Below are 27,730 nucleotides of genomic sequence, written 5' to 3'. Positions count from 1 at the left end.
CAAGATGGGGGACATTAGTATCCCTCAATTTGGAAAAACAAAATGCCCCCAGTACAATTTGGATAAAAAGAAATTTTCCCCAGAGAGTAGGACCTTTCCATTTGCAAACAGCTGTTCAAAGAGCATAGAGATATATACCTCTCTAGCAGGATAGTACATGGGACTTTTCCTGTTCATGAGATTTGGCTTAAGTCCCAAGGATGAAAATGCTGTGTAACAAAGGCCCACACATTTCAGAAAGACTTGCAAAGAGGTGGCAAACCTAGTCCAGCAGTCATCAACCTCAATGGCCTAAAGGAGCTACAAATGTATTGGAGGGATCCAGCAGGAAACTAATGAGAGTGAAGATTTTTGTGTATTTCCTCTCTCATTCCCATAGGGGTGAGAAAAAGGGGTTCTTCCTTAACCACATTCCAAGTGAGGAGGCATCAAGAGCAGCAGTGCTTCTGGAGAGGAGACTAGAAACATAAATCATTGGTTGGATGGGTTCAAAAGGCTGAGTTGTGAGCCTTGGAGCCACCATAGAGGCTGGGAGAGTTCTAGGGGAAGCTTGACATATGTCTCCTGGAGTTGGAAGGAAGGCATCCAAATTAGTGCCTGCAGAGCAAAAACAATCTAAGAAGGGTTGAAGGTTGGAGAGGACTGGACCAGCCGGCAATTGCCAGAGAAGGAGAGGGTAGTATTGGGAGTCACCTACCCATCCATTTTGGGACAAAGAATGAAGTGGAAAAATCCTTAATTGTATAGTGAGTGTTAAGATGAATTAGGGAAATTTGGGACAATTTCAGCTCCCACAGGAGGGAATCTAACCAGAGGTCTCCCTGGCCAGCCATTTAGTAATTTAACTGAAATCTGATTATTAGAGTTACTGATCAATATGCATCGCCAACAATTTCAGTGGTTTCCATTCAGGCGACCACTTTCCCTGGGAAGAAATAATGCCCTGGCATTGAGAAACAAAGACAATCTCAAGATGATTCAATCACATTTTAACATTGATGTTTAACTTATGGCAAAAAATATAAAATGTTGATGATTCTGTACCAGACAATATGTATCAGCAGACTTCCTGGGGTCATTAATGAGATGAAGTCAAATAATCTTTTATTTTACTTAATTTTTATTTAATCTTTTAACTTAATTTTATTTAATCTCTCTCTCTTCAGAGAGAATCTGAATCAGTCAGGATTCTCTCAGAGAGGCAGAAATACAATGCATGATGTAGAGTGTGGGATTTATTACTGGGATTTGCCCTTACGCAATTGTGTAGGTTAGGGTCAGTTGTTTCTGCATCTAGAGTTATGCCATAAGTAACTGTAGGTTACCTAGACAAGAAGTTGGAGGTGAGCTAGGTATGGATGCAAGCAAAGACAAACTAGAACTAGAACTTGCATTTCTCAATCCCTCCAGCCTCAGTGCCATGGATGACCTTCAGAAGAAGCTGGCTTTGCCATGGCACTGCACACACACTTGCCTCCAAGAACTCTAAGAAGTGAAGCTGTCAGGAGCTGGATGAGCTGGTTGTTCAGCTACTGCCCAGTGTTGATAAGGTGAGCCAGCAGATTGGTGACAACCTGCCTGGCACTCTATAGCAGACCGTGAACACAGCTGCTGCTTCACTTCTCCCTTCTAAATCTCATGCAACTTTCTTTTGTGGCCAATCCTAAGCTGGAACCACAAAGGGAAGGGAATTATGGAAAGCACAGTGCAAAGCCACACAAATATCCTGCTTTCCAAAGGAAGGGCAAAAACTCACAGATAAGCATTTCCCACCATGAAATTAGTGGATGATTGTATGAGAGGTTGGCAGCAGCTTCGGGATTGTGGATGTCGGGGAATATAATTCCAGTGGATGATAAATAAAGGTAAAATGACACAGGGAGTCTTCTTTAGGGATCAGCTGAACACATGAGAAATTTCAGAAGTAGATCTAAGTACACATGATAATTTAGTACATGATAAAGAGATGTAATTCCCAGTGTTGGAGGTGGGGCCTGGTGGGAGGTGTTTGGACCATCAAGGAGGGTCCCTCATGGCATGGTGCTGCCCTGGCCATAGTGAGTGACTTTTCACAAGATCTGGCCATTTGAAAGCATGTGGCACCTTCCACCCCCACTCTGCTTGGCTGTCTTCCTCCCACTGTTGCCACGTGACATGCCTGCACCTTCTGCCCCTCCTGGCATGAGGAAAAGCTCCCCAAGACCTCCCCAGAAGCAGTTGCTGGTGCCATGCTCATACAGCCTGGTGAACTGTGAGCAAGTCAACCTCTTTTCTTTAGAAATTACCCAGTCTCAGGTGTGCCTTTAGAGCAACACAAGAACTGCCCAGCACAAGGAACAAAAGAGCCAGTGAGCAAGTGTTCTTTATGATGATTTAATTTCTCCAACATTCTTGAATACACATAGCAACTGTGAGTATATAGCTTTTCATTTTATCACAACAAAAGACTTAAAGAAGTAAGATTTTTAAATGTCAAAGGTTGCCAATCAATTGACACTTTTTTCCCACTATCTTGTGATCCCAACTGATGGCAGTGTTCGGTTGTTTCACGGTTTAAAGCCAATCACTATTCCAATGCTATTTCTTCTTGCGCTAGATCACAATCTAGTAAGTAAAAATTTCCAATTTGTTTTACAAAATACAAGAACATCACTCTTCAGTGTGATAAACAGCAATAATTGTGTGAGGCACCTAATTCATGAACTTAGATTCTGAATCAAAGTCAATCTCTTTCAAAGGAACATGCAGTAAACACAGAAGAGAAAGAGGAGGAATCTACAAGTGGCTTGCAAATAACCAGAACAAAAGAAAGACACATGTCTTGGGCTCTCTCTAGCCCCACCTCACCCCCAAATACTGAGATGGTGGACAGCCCTTTTCAATCTCTTAGTGAGGATTGCCTGAGACTTCACTAGGGCTGAAAGGACCTGCTAGCCCTGGCCCTGGCGCTAGCCCTGGCTGCCGCTCTGGCTCTGGCTTGCTCTTCCTCCTCTCTCAGAGCCTCCTCATACTGGGACTTGTAGGTACTGGCAACGGTATCATTGAGCTTGGCCACGAACTCCAGGACTTTCATTTTGCTGGTTTCAGCATGGGCCCTGGGACCCCACAGGAACTCGTGACGTGGAGGATCACTGCTGGGCACCTGCCGGTACTCCAGGTACCCTTCTCGCACCAACTCTTTGGTGACAAGCTCCTGGGGCTCCCCATAGATGAAGTGCTTCCTACCCTTATACATCCCCAACGCATTCAGGCATTCCCATATCTCTTCCTCAGTGGCACAGTTGCCATGCATGAAGATGGTGCTCAGGAGAACCATCACGAGCCCGCTCTGGGGAAAGCCCCCGCCATCGCTCAAGCTTCCTTGATTGGGAAAGTCCAGCTTGCTAACAAGCACATAGGAGTGACGGCTGGGGTCCATTTCCTTCAGGTGGAGGCCAAAGACCACATCTACGTTCTCAGCGCTTCTCCGGAGGATCTCAGGGAAGTGCTGCTTGTACTTTCTGTTGATAACCTTCAGCATGGCTTCCCTCGTAATGGGCTCTTTCTTTATATACTTGTTGAGCAGGAACTGCACCAATTCGCCCGTCTTCCTGTTCAGAAGATCTCTTTCTGTGTTCTCAGAGGAGGATGGGCCATGGAAGGAGTTGGGACTTTCCCCCTTTTGGCCCTTGGCACCTTCATCAGAACTTGTGAGTGAAAGAGCTGCAGCAGGAGAGCTGGGGTAGCTGGCTCTCTGGGACTCTTGAGGAATGCCTGCAGCAGGGAAGCTCTGGGGAGGACTCTGGCATGCAGGAGAGGAGGAGGATGGCAGCTTTTCCTTCTCTGCTGCGGTGGCTTGAGCACCCCTGAGACATCGGTCTTCACCTCGAGCTTGGCGGCGTTTCTCACGGGCACGGCGCTTACTCTCCTGACCGCGAGGCATGATGACTGTGCTCAGGGGCAGCAGGCAAGAGGGTACAGGAGGTGGGTACCTGGAGCTGGAGGAACAGAGGGTGTGAGCCCCTCAGTGGGGAGATATCACCTTAAGGAGGCCTCCATGCAGGTGTCCTTGAGGACCCTGCTCCATAGCCCCACCTGGCTTCTGTTCTCCAGGGCAGCCTGTCCCCTGGGGACCCTGGGGAGGAAGTTACAGTGCCCCTTGCCCTGCAGCCTGCCAGCCCTGCCTGGGACCAAGATCCTTACTTCTCTGTTTCCTTTGAGGGGAAACTGAGGCCATCTGGGCTTAACATCCCTGTCTGGGGCCTCAAACCTCTGACATAGGGAGGGATCCTGAGGTCCTCTTACTAATTTGGGGTCAGTGGCTCCACACTCCTCAGGGTCCTCACTATCTGAGGCCCTTCCCTTCAGGTCAAGGCCCTCACCTTCCTGAGACCCTGCCCATACCCCAAGGGGAAAGAAAGCATGAGTCCCCTCCAGCCACCCCTGTTCATGGCCTTTCTGGACTGGTAGCAGGGTCCGGACTCTCAGAGCCTCTGATGTTCTGGGTTCGGTTGCCCTGTGAGTCCTCACTTAGGCAGAATGTGGGACATGTCCCTCAGCCCACCAGATTCCTCCAGCCTCATCCCCAGGCCCTGTCCACCCTGAGCCCCCATAGGCTAGAAGTGAGGGGCCCTCTATCCGACTCCCTCTCCTGAGGTTTCCCAGGCGTGAGAGGGAAGCCAGACCTTGTGGTGCCCCCGGATCCAGGTGAGTGCTCTCCTCAGCCCTCACTCAGAGTCTTAACCCTGATTCTCATCGTTACCTGGAAAACACTCCTGTCTTAACCTGAGACTTATTCCCTCATACCAGCCCCTCCATTCTGAAATACCCCTAGGAAGTAGTGACGGTCACCTCAGCTGGCCACAAATGTTTATCAATTCCCAAGACTGGGAGCAGTGGAGATTTTCTGCGTTGGCCCCACGGTTACACATGGGTGGTCCCCTTGGTCCTCAGGGTCCTCACCTTGACTCCTGGCAAGAGCTTAACAACCTCCAGCAGCTGTCTTGAGGCTGTCCCTTTTACCCAGGCTCTTCACCTCCCTGAGATGCCCTGGGAGGAGATGCCACTCACTATGCCAACGTGCCTGGGTCTCCCAGAGGTGACAGCAGGGGTGGTGCTCTATGTGGCCTACTTCTCCCTGGGAAGGGCTCCCTCTTCTCGTTCAGTGTTCTCCCCTTGACTCCCACCAGGGACTAAGTTCTTCTTCCCACCCCACCATGAATGGGGCCTTGCCCATTGGTGCAAAGGAGCCACTTCTCTGACACACCGCCCCGACCCCTTCAGGACATGAGGAGTCACCAAATGCTAATGGCTCTGCCCATGGTTTCCCAGGGTGCATAGCAGAGCTGAGACTTTGTGTGGTCTCCTGTGTTTTGGAGTGGCCATTTTCCTCCCTCCTCGTGCAGGATTCTTTTTACCTTCACTCCCCGCAGAGCCTGGAACTCCTTTCTCCACTGACCTGGGGCAGCCAGTCTTGCAAGCAAAGCCCTCCTCTGCTGAAACCCTCCGTGCAGCCCTGTCTACTGAGGGCTCAGGATCTTCACCTTGCTGCTTGACCAGTCCTGGGACTCCATCCTCAGCTCACCACAGGCAACACCCTTCACAGCAAGGGACCTCAGATTTGGACATTCAGGGTAAGCCACATCCTCTCAAGGCTGTTTAGGGCCTTCAAGGCGTGACAGCAGGGGTGGGACACTAGAGGACCCCACTGCTCTGCCTCCGGGTTCTGAATCTGGCTCAGGGTGAGACCTCCAACTCTTTGGGACGCGACTCAGGTCGCTCCACTGACCTGAGTCAGCCAGGCCCAGGCGCAAGCTCTCACGTCCCAAAGTTGCTAGAGGGAAAAGTCACGGCATGCCCCGTCTGGCTATGCCTGCACGGGGTCTCCCAGAGCTGACAACAGGGCAGCAGAAACCTGGCTCTCTGGCTCTCCCTGGCTCTCTTGCTTTTTCCTTTTTTTTTTAATTTGTGACAGACACGGGGTCTCGCTCTGTCGCCACGCTCATAGCGTGACCATGGCTCACTGCGGCTTCGACCTGCTAGGCTCAAGCGATCCTCCCACCTCAGCCTCCCGAGTCGCTGGGACCACAGGCGCCGGCCACCGTGTCCCGCTAGTTTTTGTTCTTTTCTTTCTTGGAGAGAGAGGGTCTCGCTTTGTTGCTGAGGCTGGTCTGGAACTGCTGAGCTCAGGTAATCCTCCCGCCTCAGCCGCCCAAAGCACTGGGATCACGGGTGTGAGCTACCATGCCCGCCTCGTGGGCCTCCCATGTTTGGGAGAGGTCTCCTCATCAGCCTCAGGGACCTCATTTCGATTAGGGCCTAGGAGTCCCTCCCTCTGCAGAATCGAAGCCTCACCCTCACACCAAACCCTCCCCTCCCTGGTGCCCTCTCAGAAGTCAGCGCCACAGCCTGACTGGAGCCTCCCGCGGCTGACGGAGGTGGGTACCCGGGGGCGGGGGTTGGGGGACAAAGATGGTCGCCTTGGCTGCGTGTGGGTGGGCCTTTCAGTCCACGATCAGGGTCCTTACCTTGATACCCAACCAGTCCTGGGGTTCTGGTAGCCTGAGGTGACGTCCCTCAGACGAAGATCCTCACCTTCCGGCAGCTTCCCGGGCGGGCGGATGTCGGAGTGAGCCACATCCAACCAAGTCCCTGCTGGGTCTCCCAGGGCTGAAAGGGGGCGGGGCTCTGCTCGGGGCCCCTTTTTGCATAGAAGTCCTCTCCAGTGTACTCAGTGTCCTCTCCGGGACTCCAGTGAGTGTCCAGTTCTCCTCCCTCAGCTGAACTGCTTTTGCCTTTAGACAGAGTCACTACCCTCGTTAGAGCATCTAAGCAGAAAAAAAGGGGGCCTCAGCTGAGGCCTTTGCTATGGCTGACAAGATTAAGCATTTTTTTATTTTTGTTTTTATTTTTTGCTGATAACCATTCCCTTATGTCACTCTCGGTGCTCACCTTGATTCGAGTCAGTTTCTGGGGCTCCACTGTGCACAGCTGGGGCTTCCCCCACCAGACCAAGATTCTCCCTTCGCTGAGACCCTCCAGGCCGAAATGACAGTCACCTCAACCTGACAGCTCTTCCTGGGCTTCCCAAGTCACAGGAGAGGTAAGGATGGGGTGGCAGGAGTGGGGATGGGATGGTGTGGCAGCGGCGGTGCAGGGAAGGGGAGATGTGGCTTGGTGGAGGTAAGAGTTTTTGTCTTCCTCTGTTCTAGTGTGGATGTGTGGTTTTCTAATTCCTCCCTGAAATTCCTCACCTTGACACCTGACTAGTCCTGGAACTCAGTCCTCATGGGACTTGATGCTGCTCCCCTCTGATCAAGGTCCTCACCTTCCTGGGACTACAGAGTTGTAATCAGGATGAGCCAAATCTACCAATGACTATTCCAGAATGACAAGGGCTGTCAGCCAGGGCAGGACTCTATGGGACCCCACTGTTCTGGCTTGTTCCTTCCTTTATTCTTCATTCAGGGTCATCACCTTGGTATCTATCAGAAGCTCACAGTCCTTCCTCTACTGACCTGAGTTTGTCTTCCTGAAGTCTCTCACGCTCCTGAGAACCTTGAAGGATAATTGTGGAGATGCTCAGCCTCAGCCCTGCCTGTGGCCCTCTAGGTCTGAGAGCAGCCACAGGCTGGTCTCTGTTGGACCTCCAATATTCTGGGATGATGGTATCCTCAGTCCTCCTACGTGGGGCTTCACATCTTGGTTCCTGTCTCATTAATTGAAGGCTTCCTGGGAAATGCCAAATCCCTGCAATCTCTTTAACAGTTTTTCTTCCGCAAACTTTGCAGAGAATGGCTTCTTGCCCTGAAGTGATGAGAGATCAGGAAGCTGTAGCTCAAGGCAGGGGGCCCAGGACAAGTGGTGGGTGGTCAAAATAAAGCCAGTTGGTCTATTCCATTGCCAGACTTAGCCTCTGCTGTAACTTTGGTTCTAACAGATTGGCTTTCTCCAAGGAAGGGTAGGGCCACATGATTTTGTGAGTCCCCAGTCTTTTCAGGTGATCTGACATCACATATGTAGATGATCATGTGGTCACTGAGTATTGTCTCTTTCTCTTCCTTATTCATAGCTCTTATTTATTTTTGTATTCTTATTGCTCTGGCTATGTATTCCAAACCAGTAGTTTGTACATGGTATTTTTCTTCTTATTACTTGGTATACAATTTGGAGTAGGGAGAAGAAAAGTGAATTAAGATACACAAGTTCTGTGTCAGGCTGAGAGGAGTGTGACAGTATGGGAATAGTTTTATTTTAAGTAAACAATACTCGCCGGGTGTGGTGTCTCACGCCTGTAATCCCAACGCTTTAGGAGGCTGAGGCGGGCGGATTACCTGAGGTCAGGAGTTTGAGACCAGCCTGGCCAACATGGCGAAACCCTGTTGCTACTGAAAAAATACAAAAATTAGCTGGGTGTGGTGGCAGGTGCCTGTAATCCCAGCTTCTCAGGAGGTTGAGGCAGGAGAATGGCTTGAACCCGGGAGGTGGAGGTTGCAGTGAGCCGAGATTGGGCCATTGCACTCCAGCATGGGCGATAGAGTGAGACTCCATCTCAAGAAAAAAAAAAAAAAAAAAAGCAATACTTGCAGATGGTTAGCAAGAAAGTTCATTTTTTTTCTTACCATGGCATTCACCAACATGTTTCCTAATATTAATTTTGACCACTCACAGTGATGTACATTAAAGAGCTCTCAGAACGTTCCCCTGCCTTTGACTACAGGCCAGAGTCATGGTTCCTTTACTTCTTGTCTGGAGTGGGCATCATTTTTAATAATGGTGAATTAAGTCAGTGTTAGTTGGTGCTGCTAATCTGTGCACCACAAATGACAGTTGTTTATTTGATGGTCCTATTGGGCATGACAAGTAAGGTAAATACTAATAGTTGCCCAAAAGGCAGAATTTATTAACTCTGACACTTCCCCCCTCACTTTGGCTATTCATGCTCTGGGTCTGTGATTGTGAGAAACTGATCACATAGAGCTCTGCAAAGAGAATTTTGTGGTTTTCTCTGATTGGTTCAGACAATGCAATAGACATGAGGGATGGCAAGACAGAGAGAGAGAAATAAGGAGAGGGAGACGGGGGGGAGGGAGGGAGAGAGACAGAAGGAAAAAAAGAGAAAGAGGGGTAGGGGAAGAGGAAAAGAAAAGAAAGAAGAGAGAGAAAGAGAAAGAAAGGAGAAGAGGGGTGGAGGAAGAGGAAGAAAGGAAGGAGAGAAGGAAAGAAGAAAAGAAAAGAGGGAGGGAATGAGGGAGGGAGGGGAGGGAGGGAAGGAAGGGGGAGAAAAAGAGGGAAGGAAAAGAAAAGGAAGAAATGAAGGAAAGAAGGAAGGAATGGAGGGAGGGAGAAAGGAAGGAAGAAGGAAAGAAAGCTTTATAAAGAAGAAAAGGTCGCTGGCCCCAAGAAGCTTTATTAGTCTCATGCAGGAGTCAGCAAGTGACAGCTTTCAGGCCCAATGTGGCTCACCACCTGTATTTGCAAATGCAGATTTATTAGAACACAACCACACTCACTCATTTACATGTTATCTATGACCGCTTTCATACTACAAAGGCAAATCTAGTAATCATGACACAGACTGTATGTCGTGCAATGCCTAAAATATTTACTCTCTGGCCCTTTACAGAAAATGTTTGCCAATTCCTGATTTACTGGGATAGATCAGCATTTACACAAGTAAATATAATTCAAAGCAGGATATGATTAAAAAAAATAAGACCCATGTAGAAAGTACTGTGAGTACAGGAGCATGGGAGGGCTTCATGGAGAGAGAATACCGCAGCTGGGCTTTGGGGAATGGGTTGGATTCAGGCCAGCTGAGAGACAAGAGGACATTTTAGGTGGGGTAGTCCTCAACCCTGTCTGCTTATTGCAATTGCTTGGAGAGCTTTGAAATAGAGATGTCTGGGTTCCCCCTCCTTCCTTGAGATTCTGACTCGGCTGTTCAGGGGCAGGACCTGGGCATCAGGATATTTATTTATTTATTTATTTATTTATTTATTTATTTTTTGAGACAGAGTCTTGCTCTGGAATGCAGTGCCCCGATCTTGGTTCACTGCAGCCTCTGCCTCCCGGATTCAAGTGATCCTCCACCTCAGTCCCCAGAGTAACTGGGACTACAGGTGTGCACCAACATGCCTGACTAATTTTTGTATTTTTTTTTATAGGGATGAGGGTTTCACCATGTTGCTCAGGCTGGCCTCAAACTCCTAGGCTCAAGTGATCTTCCTGCCTTGGCATCCCAAAGTGCTGGGATTATAGGTGTGAACCACTGCGCCTGGCGGTCATCAGGATTTTTAAAAACTCTACAGGTTATTCTAAGGGCAGCCCAGGTTGAGAAACACTGGCCCAAAGAAGTGTCAGGGAACAATTAGGAGCAAGGTGTGAATGGAGGGAGTCTCTGGGTGCAGAGAGAAGGGATAGTGCAGTGGGAGATAAGCCTGGGAAGTAGGGAGTCAAATCAAGGTCAGAGAAATTAGATTTTGTCCTGGGAAATGGGGACAACAACAAAATGTGGGCATGAGAGCAACATGATCAGAGGCATGTATAAGGAAGCATAATCTAGAAAAAAAAAGTAAAGAATAAAAATAAGAGCGTGTTGGGGTTATTTGCAAGAGTTTAAGCAAAACGAGGAGCATATCTTGTTTAGGGCAGTGACATGTGATATGGTTTGGCTGTGTCCCCACCCAAATCTCATCTTGAATTGTAGTTCCCATAATCCCCATGTGTTGTGGGAAGGACCCAGTCGAAGGTAATTGAATCAAGGGGGCGGCTACCCTCTTGCTGCCCTCACGATAGTGAGTGAGTTCTCATGAGATCTGATGGTTTTATAAGGGGCTTTTCCCCCTTTTACTCGGCACTTCTCCTTCCTGCCATCATGTGGAGGATGCGTTTGCTTCCCCTTCCACCATAATTGTGAGTTTCCTGAGGCCTCCCCAGACTTGCAGAGTTGTGAGTCAATTAAACCTCTTTTCTTTATAAATTACCCAGTCTTGGGTATGTCTTTATTAGCAGCATGAGAACAGACTAATACAGTAAATTGGTACCCACAGAGACTGAGGTGCTACTATAAGGATACTTGAAAATGTGGAAGCGAATTTGGAACTGAGTAACAGGCAGAGGTTGGAACAGTTTGGAGGGCTCAGAAGGCAGGAAGATGTGCGAAAGTTTGGAACTTCCTAGAGACTTGTTGAATGGCTTTGACCAAAACGCTGAGAGTGATATGGACAATGAAGTCCAGGCTGAGGTGGTCTCAGATGGAGATGAGGAACTTTTGGGGAACTTGAGTAAAGGTGACTCTTGCTATGCAAAGAGACTGACGGCATTTGGCCCCTGCCCTAGAGATCTGTGGAACTTTGAACTTGAAAGCAGTGATTTAAGGTATCTGGCAGAATAAATTTCTAAACAGCAAATTTATTTCTAGAAAAGAAAAACCCATTTTCCAGGGAGAAATTCAAGCCTCCTGCAGAAATTTGCATAAGTAACAAAGAAACAAATGATAATCACCAAGACAATGGGGAAAATGTCTCCAGGGCATGTCACAGACCTTTGCGGTAGCCCCTCCCATCACAGGGCCCCCCTGCTGTGTGCAGCCTAGGGACTTGGTGCCCTGTGTCCCAGCCACTCCAGCCATGGCTAAAAGGGGCCAAGGTACAGCTCAGGCCCTGGCTTCAGAGGGTGCAAGCCCCAAGGCTTGGCAGCTTCTACATGATGTTGAGCCTGCGGGTGCACAGAAGTCAAGAATTGAAGTTTGAGAACCTCTGCCTAGATTTCAGAGGATGTATGGAAACCCCTGGATGTCTAGGCAGAAGTTTGCTGCAGGGGCAGGGCCCTTATGGAGAACCTCTGCTATTGAAAAGGAAGGAGTATTCCCTCATCCCCCTCACAGGTCATGCAACAGAGATGTGGCTCACTTCTTCAGTGCCCTGCTACTCAAACCCCTAGGTGGAGCATGCAGACGGGCAGGTCGTGGGGAGCGTTTTGGGGCTCCAACCCCATGGCAGTGTCTAGGGTTGTTTACAGCACCTGAAATCCCAGTGGGCATGCATTACAGTGTGCTCTTTCAGTTATATGTTAATCAGCTCAGTTAGACTCTCTGCCTTATGAAAAGGACAGAGGGCTTTCTGTATCCCAGGTTCTTGCCCTGCTGCACCAGAAAAATCAGATCACATGCGGGCTTGCAGAATGAATGCAAGGTTTTATTGAGTGGTGGAAATAGCTCTCAGTAGATGGATGGGGAGCCAGAAGGGGGATGGAGTAGGAAGGTGGTCTTCCCCTGGAGTCAGGCCACCCAGTGGCCAGATCCTCCTCTGACTGCCCTGGTCGAATTCCCCTTGGTGTCCACATTGTTCCACCATTGATGGCCTGCCAGCATCTGCTGGTGTCTGTTGGTGTGTTCTCCTGCTGGTGTGTTCCTCTCAATGTCCAGCCACTTTGTGTCTCTCAAGTTTATATGAGCACGGGATGGGGGCATGGTGGGCCAGAAAAATGCAACATTTGGATGCAAAACATTTGGATGCAAATGGAAAATGCAGCATTTGGATGCAAATGCAGCATTGGGATGAAAATGCAGCATTTGGATGCAAAAACAAGAGTGCCTGTCCTCACTTAGGTCTGTGGGCACATGCCTGAGGGTGGAGCCCTTACCAGGGACCATGGCCTTCTCTACCCAGCACTTCTCTGCCCCCCTCCCATATTACTAGGGCAGTGCAGAAGGGAAATGTGGGGTTGGATCCCCCACACAGAGTCCCCACTGGGGCACTGCCTAGTGGAGCTGTGAGAAGAGGGCCATAGTCCTCCAGACCCCAGAATGGTAGATCCACTGACAGCTTGCACTGTGCACCTGGAAAAGCCAGAGCCCCTCAACACCAGCCTGTGAAAGCAGCCAGGAGGGGGCTGTACCCTGCAAAGCCACAGGGACAGAGCTGCCCAAGGCTGTGGGAGCCCACCTCTTGCATCAGTGTGACCTGGATGTAAGACACGAAGTCAAAGGAGATCATTTTGGAACTTTAAGGTGTAATGACTGCCCTATTGGATTTCAGACTTGCCTGGAGCCTGTAGCCCCTTTGTTTTGGCCAATTTCTCCCATTTGGAACAGGTGTATTTTTACCCAATGCCTCTACCCCCAGTGTATCTAAGAAGTAATTAACTTGCTTTTGATTTTATAGGCTCATAGGCAGCAGAGACTTGCCTTGTCTCAGATGAAACTTTGAACTTGGACTTTTGGGTTAATGCTAGAATGAGTTAAGACTTTGGAGGACTGTTGGGAAGGCATTATTGTGTTTTCAAATGTGAGGATGTGAGATTTGGGAGGGTCCAGGGGTGGAATGATATGGTTTGGCTGTGTCTCCACCCAAATCTCATCTTGAATTGTAGCTCCCATAATCCCCAAGTGTTGTGGGAGGGACCTGGTGGGAGGTAATTGAATCATGGGGTTGGCTATCTCCATGCTGTTCTCATGATAGTGAGTTCTCATGAGATCTGATGGTTTTATAAGTGGCTTTTCCCCACTTCGCTCTGCACTTCTCCTTGCTGCCACCATGTGAAGAAGGATGTGTTTGCTTCCCCTGTCACCATGATTGTAAGTTTCCTGAGGCCTCCACAGCTGTGCTGAACTGTGAGTCAAACCTCTTTCCTTTATAAATTACCCAGTCTCAGGTATGTCTTTATTAGTGGCATGAGAATGGACTAATACAACATGTGACTTGGCAGATTAAGGAGTGAGGGTTAAAATTACAACAATTTGGGCATGGTATGGGCACCAATCCATGAGAATGACCCCCACTATCCAGTCCTGGAGGCCCCTGCTCTGGAGGCATTACCCTTTTGTTTCCGAATCATGGAGAAATATGGAGTCCCGGAGGAGAAGTTGAGGCTACAAGGAGGCACTTGGCCACTTGCATTAGCAGCTATTTCCTGAATACAGCCCTTGGGAAATGGTCTCTTATACCCAAGACATTTTGGAAAGACTTTTACAGACTTTGGGGTCTAGTTGGAAGTGAGTGAGCTGAGTAGAAGGAGCCAGAGATGGTTTTGAATTTAGACAATTGAGGGAATTTTTACAGCCATTGGAAGGCAAGAGGGACACAAAAAGATCTTGGGAAAGAACTGATCTCCCTCTGATGAATGGGGCCTCACCCATTAGTGCAAGGAATCCAGCTCCCTGAGCCAGCACTCCCCCTTCAGGAAATGACTTCTGCTCCGAGAAAGGGGGTGTGCTTTTAGAAATTCATTTGTTTTATATGAAAAAAAAAGTTCAACATCACTAATCATTAGAGAAATGCAAATCAAACCACAGTGAGATACCATCTCACACCAGTTAGAATGGTGATCATTAAAAAGTCAGGAAACAACAGATGCTGGTGAGGCTGTGGAGAAATAGAAACACTTTTACACTGTTGGTGGGAGTGTAAATTAGTTCAACCATTGTGGAAGACTGTGGCGATTCCTCAAAGATCTAGAGGCAGAAATACCATTTTACCCAGCATTCCCATTACTGGGTATATGCCCAAAGGAATATAAATCACTCTATTATAAAGATACGTGCACTCATATGTTCATTGCAGCACTATTCACAATAGCAAAGACATGGAATCAACCCAAATGCCAATGAATGATAGATTGGATAAAGAAAATGTGGTACATATACACCATGGAATGCTTATGCAATCATAAAAAAGGAATGAGATCATGTCCTTTGCAGGGACATGGATGGAGTTGGAAGCTGTTATCCTCAACAAACTAATGCAGGAACAGAAAACCAAACACCACATGTTCTCACTTATAAGTGGGAGCTGAATGATGAGAACACATGGGCACATTATGGGGAACAACACACACTGGGGCCTGTAGGGGGGATGTGGGGAGGGAGAGCATCAGGAAGAATAGCCAATGAATTCTCAGCTTAATACCTAGGTGATGGGATGATATGTGCAGCAAACCACCACGGCACACGTTTACCTATGTAACAAACCTGCACGTCCTGCACATGTACCCTGGAACTTAAAAGTTGAAGACAAAAAAAAATTCATTTGTTTTCATGTTGAACATGATTCAGTCCATATTCAAGAGACAGGAGTCCTGCTTTTATGTCATTTTCTTAACAAGATGTTAGCTTATCTCTTTTATATTAGACTCATTGCTTATCAATGTTGAGCCCAATGAACAGGAATGGTCCCTGCCTGTTGTGTGTTACAGTATAGTCCTGCATGGATTTCCTTCCCTCTAGTGGAAGGGACTGATGAATCTGCTCACTTTATCCACATTTTCTCCACGTCACTAAGTTTTCATTTCTTCAAACTCCTATGACTGTGTGGAGATACAAATCACGACACTATCCTCTAACTTCCTCATTTGTGAAATGAGGAGGTGTGTCTGGGCATTCTCTGCAGTGGCTTCCAACTCCAATAATTCATGCTTTTAAGAGAATATTAAATTCTCTATATTACAGTCTTTGCATTAATAAAGCTTTCTTTTCTGACATGGTAGGCAGCACGCTTACAAAGAGAGAATCCAGGCTTTCTAATCGTAAAAAGTCATCTGGACTTTGAGTAGAGCTCTGAGCAATTAACCTTGACCAACCTTAAATGTCAATTTGGCCTTTTATGGCTTGAATATCTCAAAGATTTTTGTCTACTTATCTTCCCATCTAATCCAGGAAAACTAGAGATACAGGGTCTACTTCAGACACAATTATGAATGATCTCCTTTATCTGTTTAAAGAGTTGACAATTTCAGAAAGCATTTACAATTTAATCATGGGCTGTATATGCCACACTTCGAGAGGGTGGGGTACATGGCAGAAGTGGTAAGATATCTGGGAAGCAGAGGGCCTTCTCCCCAAGATGATTCCATGGTGGTGATTGCACACTCAAGAGCTCCCTTGGCATGGCTGTCAGTGTGCCTCTCAAGGAGTTTTGTGACTGCATCTAATAGACATCTCTGGTATTACCTCTTCTCGCCTGGAGTACAGGGAGCTTGGAAAGCCCTAATCTGCATCCACTGTAGCTGTGTCATTTCTTTGTCATCAGCTTATTTTGTTCACAACTTTGCGATTGTGGTATTTCTCATGCTGCCTTATGTTTGCTGTTATTTTAAATATTCCTAGCGACTTGATCACTGGCTTAGTCATTAGGCAGACTGGCTAATAAGTGGAATTGGTGACAAAGAGAGAAAGAATTTGCTTCCTGACAACCGATCCTGCAGGAATGGATAAATGAACTAAATGCCAACTCTCCTCACTGTCTCTGGAACGCTAACCTTAGAATCAATTATTCTTTCTTCACAATAAGCAGGAGCCAAGATGGAGAGAAAGAAAAGTAGGCTTCAGGTAGGCAGTAGGCTAAACATCTGGAACTTTCAGCTAGACTTCTTCACTTGATTTGTAATTTGTACGAGCTTTCCTGCTCTCTGATACCTACGATTATCCCAGGAAACAGACACTCCCAAACTTTAGTGTTCAAGTCCTAAAGAGAGCAATTTAGAATAACTGTCAATATTATAAAAGCATATGCTCTTTGTTTCTGCAGTTCTACATATTTTTCCTACAGCAACACTTGCTCATGCATGAAATTGTGTATGCTATTCATTGCAATACGGTTGATAATAGCCAGATATTGGAAACAATCTGAAAGTTCATCAATGGGGGATAGGTAAATAAATTAGGGGCTACTATGCAGGTGTAAGAAATGAGGAAGTGCTTTATACAATAGTCCCCCCTTATCTGTGGAGGATATGTTCCAAGACCCCCAGTGGATGCCTGAAACCACAAATAGTACTGAGCCCTATAGATACTATCTTTGTTTCCTAAACGTACATCTTTATTATAACGTTTAATTTATAAATTAGGCAAGGTAGCAAAATAACAAAAACAAGAAAATCAAACAATTATAACATACTGTAATAAAAGTTAAGTGAATGTGGTCTTTCTCCTAAAATATCTTATTGTACTGTACTTAGCTTTTTTCGGACTGCAGTTATCTGTGGGTAGCTGACATGGCAGAAAGTGAAACTGTGGATAAGGGGAGACTACTGTTTACTGATATGGAAAGATCTCTAAGATATAGTATTCAGTGAAGTAAACAAGAGGCAAACAATGTATATGCTACCATTTCTGTAAAATGGTGGTGGGCTTCAGGAAAACATAGATTTGTATTTATTTGCATATGTGTAAAGAATGTCCAGTAGTGTACACAAGTAAGAAACTAATAACATAATAATGGTCACTCCTTGGAAGGGTTTGGTAATGGGTGCCAAAAACTGTACAGAGGGGACAATGGTAGCTGAGTAAGTTTTCACTGGATTCCTTTCTAGGCTTTTGGTTTTGGACCATGAGAATGGCTTACATATTCAAAAGGTAAGTACGTATTTTAAAAATTTAATGAAACACCACACCCCCAGCCTAAACACTGGCATTGTTCCAAGTCAATAGAGGGTTGGGGAATCTGCATTTTGCAACAAGCAGCCTGGCTGATTCTGATGTAAATGGTCCAAGGAACTGTGGGGCACATAGCCACAGACTACGTTCATGCAACAACTATTTTTTATTGAACGTTGGATACGTGTATGTGTCCATTTCACAAATTACGTTTTATTATATTAAAGAATAAACCTCATTTCTTCTACAACTTGAACATCCAGCTTACTATACACGGGATTTGACTTAATGTCATACAGACCACTTACAATGTGATAGAAGCATTGGAAGCATTTGTTGAAAAATAACAATTTCACTCAAAGCACACTTTATAGATAAATTTACATGGTCACAAAGTTTGCGCATTTAAAGGGATCTGAATCATTCATATTAATATTGTGAATTTCTTAAATAATTCATTTGTTCAAGGAGTCCAGGCAAAGCCAAGCCATGACATTATTTACACTAAGTACCACACCTGGAACTTGTTCTGAGTTATTTAACACAGAGTACATTTTTCAATGCAATAAATATTTACAGTTAATAGTAGCAAGTTCAATTATAATTTATGAATTATGAGTCTAATATTTAAAACATAAAATGACATTAAAGAAGTTTGTGCCGTTTATTTTTACAACTCACCGAATTGACTGTTTTACGAATTTTATTACCCAAAACCCTACCGACTTGAAGAAAGGTCATGTTTGAATCAGTAAAGCCCAGACTGCAGAAAAAAAAAAAAAACATTTTAGAAGATAATGAGTTTTACTTTCTTAATGTTGTACATGTATTATTAATGTCATTAGCTAAAATGGAAGCAAAGTTATGAAAATCTGGATTCGCAACAGGCTCAAATTATATAATGTAGCTCCAAATTGAAGTTCTGAGTTATGCCAACATTTTTAAGCTTGTCTGGGAGTTAATGAGGCCTTGAATGTACGAGGTTTTACTGTCCGTTAAAATGATTCTTTTAAAATGTCATAAAATTATGTGAGTCCTTTCATGTCATTATATGACTCTGTGAGTGAATTTTAAATTGGGGGAAAAAAGGCAAATAATCTTCTAGAAATGTGAGTTCAGAGAGGGCAGAGAGACAGTGGTGTCTGTGTTTAGAACAGGGCACCTGGGGCTAGGCACTCAGATACCTAAGTCCACATCTGAGTTTCTTATCTGTCCCCTTAGCCCAGGAGATGCTTTTCTGTTAGAGGCTATTTATGTAACCTGGGTCCCCAGACTCTAGGAAACCAACCATTGTCATATCTTACTCTATTTTGGGGAAAGTGGCGGCGTAGGTGGTTCTACCTCTACCTGACACTTTTTCTCCAACTAATTCTGATTCAAAGAAAGATGGCTAGATTAGCTGTTCTCATTTGGGTCTTCTCTCTAACTTGGTCCTCGGCAAGCTTTTTTCTCTCCTCAGACACAGAACTAGGTGGGAAATTCTTACCAGGGCTTCCAGTTGCAAGTGAATTGTGTCTCTGAGTAGGGGAGAAGGAGGGTGCGAACAACTGACGTAAGGGACTTTCTTACTCACCCACTTTGTGCTGCATTTCAGCCTCTGCCCTCAAAAATTCCTTAAACTATGTGCTCAATGCTCTTTGCATACATTCTTTGACTCTATCAATCATTAGTTCAGGTCTCTGGACAAAACCTAGAATAGGAAGTGGAGTTTTCTACTAAGTACCGTGAACTTAATTTTTCACACAGGTGGGATTTGGGAAGCAGTGCTAAGCAGTGGAATGGACATCGACATAGAGAGATCAGCTCCACACTTATACTCTGCCACTCAACTTCCCCATGTGACTTGAGGATCAGTAAGTAATTTCCCTGCCACGGCTTCATGTGCCCAGCACTGGACTTGGCACATTGTCAGTGTTTGGTGAAGTTGAGCCCCTTCCTTTCCAGCACTTCCAGAGCCACAGCACTCCATTCAGGTTTTGGTCAAATTTGGTGTATTTCTTGGCCAGTGTCTTTGCTCCCAAGGATCCCACCCTTCTTTGTCTTAGCCTTCCATTTCATTGTGGCACTGAATGTTGTGCCCACCAATATGTCTCTCCTGGGGCAGCCAACAATGACCCTGTCCACTCCCTTGTGCCAAGTTAAACAGATTCACTTTGGGGACAAGAGAATATCCTGTAAAGTGGAGAAGTGATGATCAGCACTGCTCTTCAGTATAACTGACTAGCCCATGGGAATGAAGTACAGTTAGTTCACCTCGAAACAATATGAAATCAGATTAAGCTGAACCAGATGAAATTGCCTTTTTGTAGTTCGAAAATGGCCCAATCTTAACAGTTTCATGTTTCAGCCTCATAGTTCCATGGGCCTTTTAACGTAATGGTAGATGGTCACATTTCCATAGTAAAGGATGTAAAGCAGCTCTTTGGCCAGCAGGGAAGGCTTGGATGAAATGAGGTAATGAGTATAAAAGTACTTTATAGACCATAAACACTAGGTAAATGCAGTTTTTTAACAATTAGTCATGGATGTGATTCCACAGTAATATTCTAACCCAGGGATTCTTAAATTTAACGTATGTGCAACATTGAAGCTTTTAAAAAATTTAGATACGTTCTCCTGAATGAATTTCTAATGTGAAGTCTCATAAGAGAAAAGTCTGTTCTCAGTCTGTTATTTGTTGATTGCTCTGAATATAATCAGCTGGACTTAATGCTTGGCCCCCCTGCAATATAACAAAGGGTGTCTCTGAAGGCCAAAGTTGTGGTAAGAGATTGGGAGATAGATAGTGAAATTGTCGTGTGTGTGTGTTTGGGAAGTGTGTGTCTGGGTGTGGGCTAGGAGAAATACCATCCAGATGTGGAATAAAGTAGAGCTTGGTAAGCCTTGGTTTCATTAAACAGTGTGCACAAAGCCTAGGCCCAAGAAAGATTCTTTAATCCCTTTGTTTTCAGCTGTTAATCCATTTCATGAAAATACAGCCAAAAATTAGACAAAATGTACAAAAGGTGCTCCATTCCCCCAGAAACCCAGGGATAATTCTAAGCTACTCTCTAACAATAGCTACCTCCTGTTGTGGATGTGAAGAGCACAAATGGCAAGAAAGTTTGCACCCTTCCCATCTCACCATGATACAAGCGGATGGCTCTTGATTCAGCTCCCATACAGTCAGCTTCCCAGGGCGATGGTTTCTAGCTGGCTTCCAGGAACAGTGACTTAGCCACCTTTTAGTCCACAGCTGATGCCATTCAATGTGTACTCCCCAAACAAAGTTAATCTCTATTACCAGAAGCTACTTGATGCATGAAGACACTCTGAAACAAATAACCAACTGCTGCTTTTGACATAAATGAAAACTTTACAATGCAAGGATGCTCATGTGCTATCCTCAAGTTCATTTATTTCTGTTCAGTGTTCATTTTCATAACAAGATGAGCTTGGTTCATCTGCAGCAGCCCCCAAACAGTTTATTTACCTCAGGGTTCTCCATCCTCCCGGATGGAACCAAATTGTGGACAAAGAGGGAAGTCCAGAGCTTGTTAATGAGGCAGAAGGCAGGTTCAGTGGGAGAGTGAAGGCAGTCAAAAAAAACAGGGTTTAGCCATCCACATTTATGGAGAATCATCAAATCAACAACAGGGAGGGGCCCTGTCTTCACTAAGCAGGGAGGATCATCTTGCTAAAGAATATCACTCCCAATAGCAGCTGCACCTTCCCTGCCAGCAGCAGCCGTTGGTGGGAAGACTGCTTTGTTTATTGCTTAATCTATCACTGTTGAGCTGCCTGCCTCAGGGAGGCTCAATTTAAGATAGATTGAAAGGTAGTGTCTGTCAATTGAATAAACACAGATGGTTTTCCACAGCAAAAATTGATTTTTTTTTTCTTGCCAAAGACATAAGTGCTAAACGTGATTATCTTTGGAAGCCAGGCGTGAAATGTCTCAGCTCCAGCCCCTGCCACACTCTGCTTCGGCAGAGAAGTGATACACGTGGGGACTTGGGTCTCTCTCACGTAATTTTAGGTTCCTGAGGTGGAATAAAATAATAAAATTTTGACTTGCCTAGAGAAGGGCCCAACTGTGTCCTTCCTGGTAAGAAGGTCTAAGTCAATCCATTAGCTGATTCACAAAATAGTTTTACCAGTCCTTGGTCACTGGCTGGCAAAGGCCCCTTCAATCCTTTCATTTAGGAGTCTGAAAGAAGTAGTAAGATTCAGCCGGGCACGGTGGCTCATGCCTGTAATCCCAGCACTTTGGGAGACCAAGGCGGGCGGATCACCTGAGGTCGGGAGTTCGAGACCAGCATGACCAACGTGGAGAAACCCCATCTCTACTAAAAAAATACAAAATTAGCCGGGCATGGTGGCGCATGCCTGTAATCCCAGCTACTCGGGAGGCTGAGGCAGGAGAATCCCTTGAACCGAGAAGGCAGAGGTTGCGTTGAGCCCAGATAGTGCCATTGCACTCCAGTCTGGGCAACAAGAGCGGAACTCCTTCTCAAAAAAAAAAAAAAAAAAAGTAATAAGATTTGCCTAAGGACATACAGCTACACCTAGACCTCCATCTCCTCACTCTGTCCAGAAGCTAGGAAGGAGACCACACACAATCTATGCCATGATGTTAACTGAAGGAGACAGGAAGATGAGCTCTACTCCCAAAATGTCTCTGGAAGCAGGTAGATCAGAGATGCCTGAACAAGTTATGCTAGGTATTCAAAAGGCTATACATGTTAGCAACTAACTAAGCATAGAGTCATTTATATTCAAGGGTTTTGAAGAAAGCCTAGGGCAAAATCGTGGAACACTAGTTCAAAATAACAGACGCATGGAGGTTGAAGAAGGGTGAATAAGAAGAGTATCCCTTGTATAATGAGAAGACTCAGCAGTATGTTTTCTTATGTCTCTTACAGCTCTAACTGCAAAACATAGCAAGCTCGCGGAACATCATTCATGCAAAATATTCCAAGGAGCCCCTTGAAGCAACAGAATGGTTTGTCTCCTTTCATACCACTAATGTGAACACAAATATAGAATAGTGGTTGATTTCCAAAGAGTTGTTGTTGCAAGGGTAGCAGAAGTGAGGCTACTGTGACCAAATGGGCTACAGAAAGGCTGCAGAGACAGAACTGGAGATGATGAAGTGACTCAGAATTTTAGCGATAGACGAGACCTTAGCACTGTCTTCTCAGTCTAGAGATGAAAACATGAGTCTAGACCAGTGAAATTGATAGCCAGAGTGGTATAGCTAGAGGCAGAGTTGGACTGTCAAGCTAGAAATCTTGGTTCTTTAAGCTATACTGTCTTGCTTTTCAAACTGTTCAATGTAATTATGGACTACCAGGAAAGCAGGTGTGTACAGTACAGACGAGCACGTAGCAAGCAGAATTGAGGAAGTTTCATTCTGTCTTGGTCCTAACTCCTAAACCTCCATAGACAGTGGGCACTTCTTCATATCAAGAGACGAGAATCTTTTCATATGTGCCATGTGAAAATGAGAGCCAACTGTTTGTATCTCATCTGGATAGAGAAAACCTAAATTAAAATTGTCTTAGAATTTTAATGTGTAAGGGCACATTTGTAAAATTTGAATTTATTTGAAAGTGGGTTAATATGTTTGCAACCTGTCAAAATTGCCCCCTCTGTGAGTGAAGAAAAACTCAATTCAGGGTTTCTAAAGTAAGGGAATCAAATCTTTTTAGAGCCAACTAAACTCACTTAGAAAAAGAAAAATATTTCAGCCAAGTCTTTTTCTGCACATGGGCTCTTTCATAAATACTCTTCTTAAGTAGAAACAAGTCTGTAGCTGTTTTTCAATCAGTTCTTAAAGTTAAGACCCCTGTGACTTTCTTATACATAGTCAGACAAAAAATACATGTTACTGAAATTTTATTCACTTCCTCCCACAAACGTTAGGAGAAGCATACATTAAATATAAACATGTTCCTATTTCTACTCAGATACAATCCCTTCTTTCTTACAGTCAAAGACAAATCTAAGTAAATACACTTGACTCAAAACCTATGTATCAAGAATAAATACTGTACTTTACGCATTTATAGATATTTGATTAATTAATAGCATGATTGATTTTTTTTCCCTAAAAGGATTTCTCTTCTATGGTGGAATGGCACCCTGGATGATCAAAACTGTAGCAGCAAACAAAACCTCCATCAGGTAAGAATTCAGAGTGTGAGATATCACGCACAGCCACACGTGGATCTTTATATACGTGTCAATGTGTTTGGTTGTATTTGTGCTTTGAAAGTATGCATTGAGCATTTCTTCTAGGTCCTCAGTAACAACTTTTTTAAAAAAATAAATGCTTAGGGAATTGTTTTATATTAAACTTGCTTCCATTGTTATCAACTTGGAGAGTGTCCCTCATACATGGAGCTCTTTCACAGGATTGACTTTTCATATTAGGAGTGTAAAGAAAAGTTGTTCCTTGGTTTGTGTATTACAGATATTCCTGAAAACAAAGTCAAATTATATTTCTAAAGTACTAGTGTGTGCTTAAAGAAATGACAAGGTGAAGTCTTTCACAAAGTGAGCATTCAATGTATGATTTCTCTGCTATATAAATCTGGTTGTTCATACAGTTTCTATGACATAATTGGCCACGACCATTTAACAGGGCTTGATGCTTAAAAAATAATTTTCTACTTGTTCCCTTTTCTAAAAAGGGAAGGTTTGCTTCACATCAGAAGAATAGTTCATAAGTTGAAATGAAAAACTTAAGACTTGATGGCTTCTTTCGAAATATAATGGTGATCCATCATTTGGGCCTCCCCACCCCCACCCCCACCTACACCACTCAGGAGCATTCTGAAGGGTCTTTGGAGGGCACAGACACAACAATGGATGCAATGGTTCCTGTCTAGCCATAAAGCAAAACTGTCCCTCAGGGGGCGAAATCAAGGGTCAATCTAGACATACCGCTCGTGACAGATGTTTCCATTGATGAGGCTAAAGGTGGCCACGGAGGGGTTGGTACTCTTGAGGGAGGTCATGCAGGTTGTACTCCTTCCAGTGCTGTGAGATCGGAGGATCAGGCCAGGCTGGCAACAGAGGAGCTGAGTGTTGAACTGTTTCCTGAAACTCTTGCTCAGCAGGTAGAGGGCAAAGGGGTTCACGCAGGAGTTGGTGAAGGCCAGGAGGCGGGCACAGATGCTGGTGACAAAGTGGAGCATGGAGGTGTCCACCTCAGAGTAGTGGTAGGAGCGGTACAGGTAGATGACGTGATTGGGGAGCCAGCAGAAGGCGAACAGGCCCACAAACACCAGCACTGTCTTGGCAAGTCGCTTCCGGGATTCAATCTAAGGAGAGAGTCACGTGGAGAGAGACAGAGGAACCAAGGGACAGTGTCAGAAGAATGCAGAGAGACAAAGATTCAGGCAGAGAAAGAGACAGGGAAAAACAATTAGGGCAATAGATGAGTTCACAAAGCCACAGAAAAATGTTCAATAGGAGAGGGCAAGAGAGAATCCAGTAAAATGAGAGAAAGGCAACAGAAACAGACAGAAAAGGAAAAAAAAGAGTCAGAAACACAGAAATGGATGAGCCCGGAAGCAGAAACCCACGAGGAAGAATAGAGTTAGAACATACCACTGAGAACAGATCTTTAAACAAAGTTGATTACATGTTTGAATGGATTGCAACATGAACTTCTAATAAGTGCCCCCTTTTTCCTCAGGAGAGCATTGGTGCAGTTTATCAGCCATACTACTTCATGTCTTTCTTTTCTCCACAGTTAATAATTTCTTACTCCCTCTGATGCTCAAAAAGAGCAGCCAGCTTTGTTCTTCTTCATTGGCTAAACCAAGATAACTCTCTATTATTATGATTTTAAAATCTTGAGTTATCTCTGGACTATAGTCTATAGAAAGAGACTGTGGCAAAGAGGGATGGGCATCTCCTTTTGCTCCCAACTCCATCCACTACCTCAAGGGGAAACATGTTTCTCCATAAAGAGTTTGGGGTACGATGGATGTTGGCTAATGAGAGGTTTTTCAAGTAGGAAGGTAGTTTCACTGGAAACTGCCACTCTTCCCCCACAATTGAGACAAATACATAAATAATGAACGTTAAAGGGTAAGGTCTCCAAGTGAGTCAGCTATTCACTGAAATGGAGTGGGGAGTGTTTCTTTCTGTTTTTCCATCATAGATGCTACATGATCTACACCTGGGCTAGAAGGCAAGCACTGACAAAGAGGAGGAAGCCAAAGCCCTTGCTTTCTACCATTTGTTTGTACCTCAAGGATGAAATTATGGGGTGTTATGGGGGTAAGAAAGAGAGTCTAATCATATGGAGGGCATCTTGCATGCTGGGCACTGTAGGCCTTACATATACTCTCTCTTGTAATCTTCCAATAGTTTTACAATGTAGGGATTATACGCCTATCTGATAGGTAAGAAAACTGAAGCTCAGAGAGGCTGAATACATCATGAAGCTTGGACTTGAGCCCAAATCAGTGGGAGCCTATCGTAATCAAACTACTCTTTTTCTTCAACTGGCCTCACTTTCTAGCCTCCTCTGCTTTGTCTCCATGTGGTAATCCTCTTTCTAGGCAAACAATGTGACTGGAGTTTAAAGAAGTCACATCCCCATGAGCTTCAAAGCTTTATTTATTTATTTTTAAAATACAACTCTTTTTCAGATTATTTCTCCAAAAGAAACCCACACTTGAAATATTTCAGGTTCACAACACCTCCCTAGCTTAGGTCTTTAACAGGAGAATAAGATTATAAAGAACACCTTGGGTTTCCATGGCTAGGCGTTTCCATTTAGCATCTGGCCACACATCACCCAGCTCATCTAACTGCAGATTCAAGTGTCTGTCATGGCTTGTCAGTGGGGTCCAAAAGAAATGCAAGAGATTATATCCCCAAGGAGGAAATGAATCAATCCTAAGCACCTACCTGCTTCTTGACATGTATATTTCCTTCCACGGGAAGATTGTAAGCACTCTGGATCAGATTTTTAGCAATGAAGTAGTAGTAAACAGAGATGATCGACAGTGGGATGACGTAGAAGACCAGAAAGGAAGCCATAGAGTGGATTTTGGGGTGAAGCTCATTAGAGTGTGGGTATGGGGCACAGCTAATGAAGGTCTGGTTGGTGCTTTCCTCATGGAAGGGATGGAGGTCAGAAAACACGGCCTCTGGAATGGCCAGCAGCATGGAGATGATCCAGATAAAGGCGGCTTTGAGGCAGATCTTCATCAGGGCATGAGAGGCCTGGATATCCATTGGCCGGACAATGGCTTTGTATCTAGGGCAGGAAAGAAGGATCCCCATCAGTTGCATAATATTATTCTGAATACCAGGGCCAGGACTAAGTTGAGGCAAGCGAGACACCTGGCGTACAATATTTAAGGAGGTGCTCACTTTCAGGTCCTGAGGGTGCCGACTCTGAGCTCTATGACCCTGAGAGTGAGTGCCTCCTTAAATTTTGTACTCCAAATAACCACTTGCCTCATTCTAATCTAGCCCTGAAGGATGCCTTCTCTTCTCTCCAGAAGTACCATTCTGCTCATATTCTCTTAATTTAAAGCCAATTAAAAAAATAACAAAAATTATATATATTTACTGTATACAACATGCTGTTTTAAAATATGTATACATTGTGGAATGACTAGATTGAGCTAATTAACATATACTTTACCTCACATACTTATCTGTTTAAAATGAGAACACTTAAAATCGACTCAGCAATTTTCAAGTGTGCAATACGTTGTTATTAACTATATAGTCACCATGTTGTACAATTCACACTCTTGATTTTAAGAATACCTCTCAGAAAAGCTGAATTTCCCTTTGTTTTTCTTCTTAAATCATAGAAATTAATAACAAGGCATGTTGCTGGTTAGGTTGGCTTTTTTTTTTTTTTTTTTTTTTTGGCAAAACCTTCGAGTATTCAGATCCACTTCAAGGAACCTTAAGTCATTGAATATTTTAAATATGCCTCTTTTCTTTTTCAAAGTATGCATAATAAATGGTCCCTTGAAAAAGTAATACCCAGGAGAATCCCTGTAATTTTCACATTGATTTTTCCCTTGCCTTCCTGATCTCAGCCTTATCTTCTCTTGAAGTATTTAGGTTCTTCCTGGTTTGTGAGCTATTTGTGCCCATGTCTTGGGTTGAGTATTCTGGGAAGCAGACACTGAGATGAAGTAAGATATGCAAGTTTTATTGAGGAGCAATACCTGTGAAAGGAAAAAGGGGAAGAAGTAGGAGAGGAAGAGGGAGCTTGTCAGGTCTACACCAGCGAGGATGACTAAACATCTTGGTTTACCTGGAAATTTTCCAGTTTCAGCACGGTAAATCCTACATCCTGGGAAATCTGTCAGTCCAAGCAAACTGGGATAGCTGGTCATTCTACGC

At 44.8% G+C, this 27,730-nt stretch overlaps 2 protein-coding genes and 1 long non-coding RNA gene across 5 annotated transcripts in view; 1 reads left to right on the top strand and 2 right to left on the bottom strand.

Moving 5' to 3' along the window:
• Positions 1 to 2,832: 2,832 nt before the first annotated feature.
• On the bottom strand, positions 2,833 to 6,620 carry MAGEB17 (MAGE family member B17). Its single transcript, XM_055268592.2, has 2 exons — positions 6,507 to 6,620; positions 2,833 to 3,971 (listed from the first exon to the last, which is right to left on the bottom strand). Exon 2 carries the CDS (start codon positions 3,920 to 3,922, stop codon positions 2,912 to 2,914), a length of 1,011 nt encoding a protein of 336 aa, XP_055124567.1. The 5' UTR covers positions 3,923 to 3,971; positions 6,507 to 6,620; the 3' UTR covers positions 2,833 to 2,911.
• LOC134735971 (uncharacterized) lies at positions 5,614 to 23,813 on the top strand. Its single transcript, XR_010119598.1, has 5 exons — positions 5,614 to 7,081; positions 17,290 to 17,332; positions 19,100 to 19,206; positions 22,258 to 22,337; positions 23,452 to 23,813. It is a non-coding gene; the product is annotated as an uncharacterized lncRNA (long non-coding RNA).
• Positions 17,505 to 27,730, bottom strand: part of GRPR (gastrin releasing peptide receptor) — a 35,643-nt gene continuing 25,417 nt past the window's right edge. The window contains exons 2-4 of one of the 3 annotated variants that reach the window (XM_055268286.2): positions 26,267 to 26,618; positions 24,284 to 24,663; positions 17,505 to 18,116 (exon numbers count right to left, since the gene is read on the bottom strand). In XM_055268286.2, the coding sequence (XP_055124261.1) occupies positions 17,999 to 18,116; positions 24,284 to 24,663; positions 26,267 to 26,618 (850 nt within the window). In that variant the 3' untranslated portion in view covers positions 17,505 to 17,998. Of the gene's footprint in view, positions 24,664 to 26,266; positions 26,619 to 27,730 lie in introns of all 3 variants that reach the window. The other 2 variants (XM_055268287.2, XM_063634569.1) reach the window with 2 other exon arrangements.

Source organism: Symphalangus syndactylus, chromosome X (assembly GCF_028878055.3).
Source record: "Symphalangus syndactylus isolate Jambi chromosome X, NHGRI_mSymSyn1-v2.1_pri, whole genome shotgun sequence".
Classification (NCBI taxonomy): Eukaryota; Metazoa; Chordata; class Mammalia; order Primates; family Hylobatidae; genus Symphalangus; species Symphalangus syndactylus.
Note: the sequence above shows the minus strand (reverse complement) of the source record. Positions and strands in the feature narration are given on the sequence as shown.

Coding starts and splice junctions, on each gene's coding strand:
- MAGEB17 (XM_055268592.2), bottom strand. CDS start 3,922: ATGCCTCGCGGTCAGGAGAGTAAGCGCCGTGCCCGTGAGAAACGCCGC.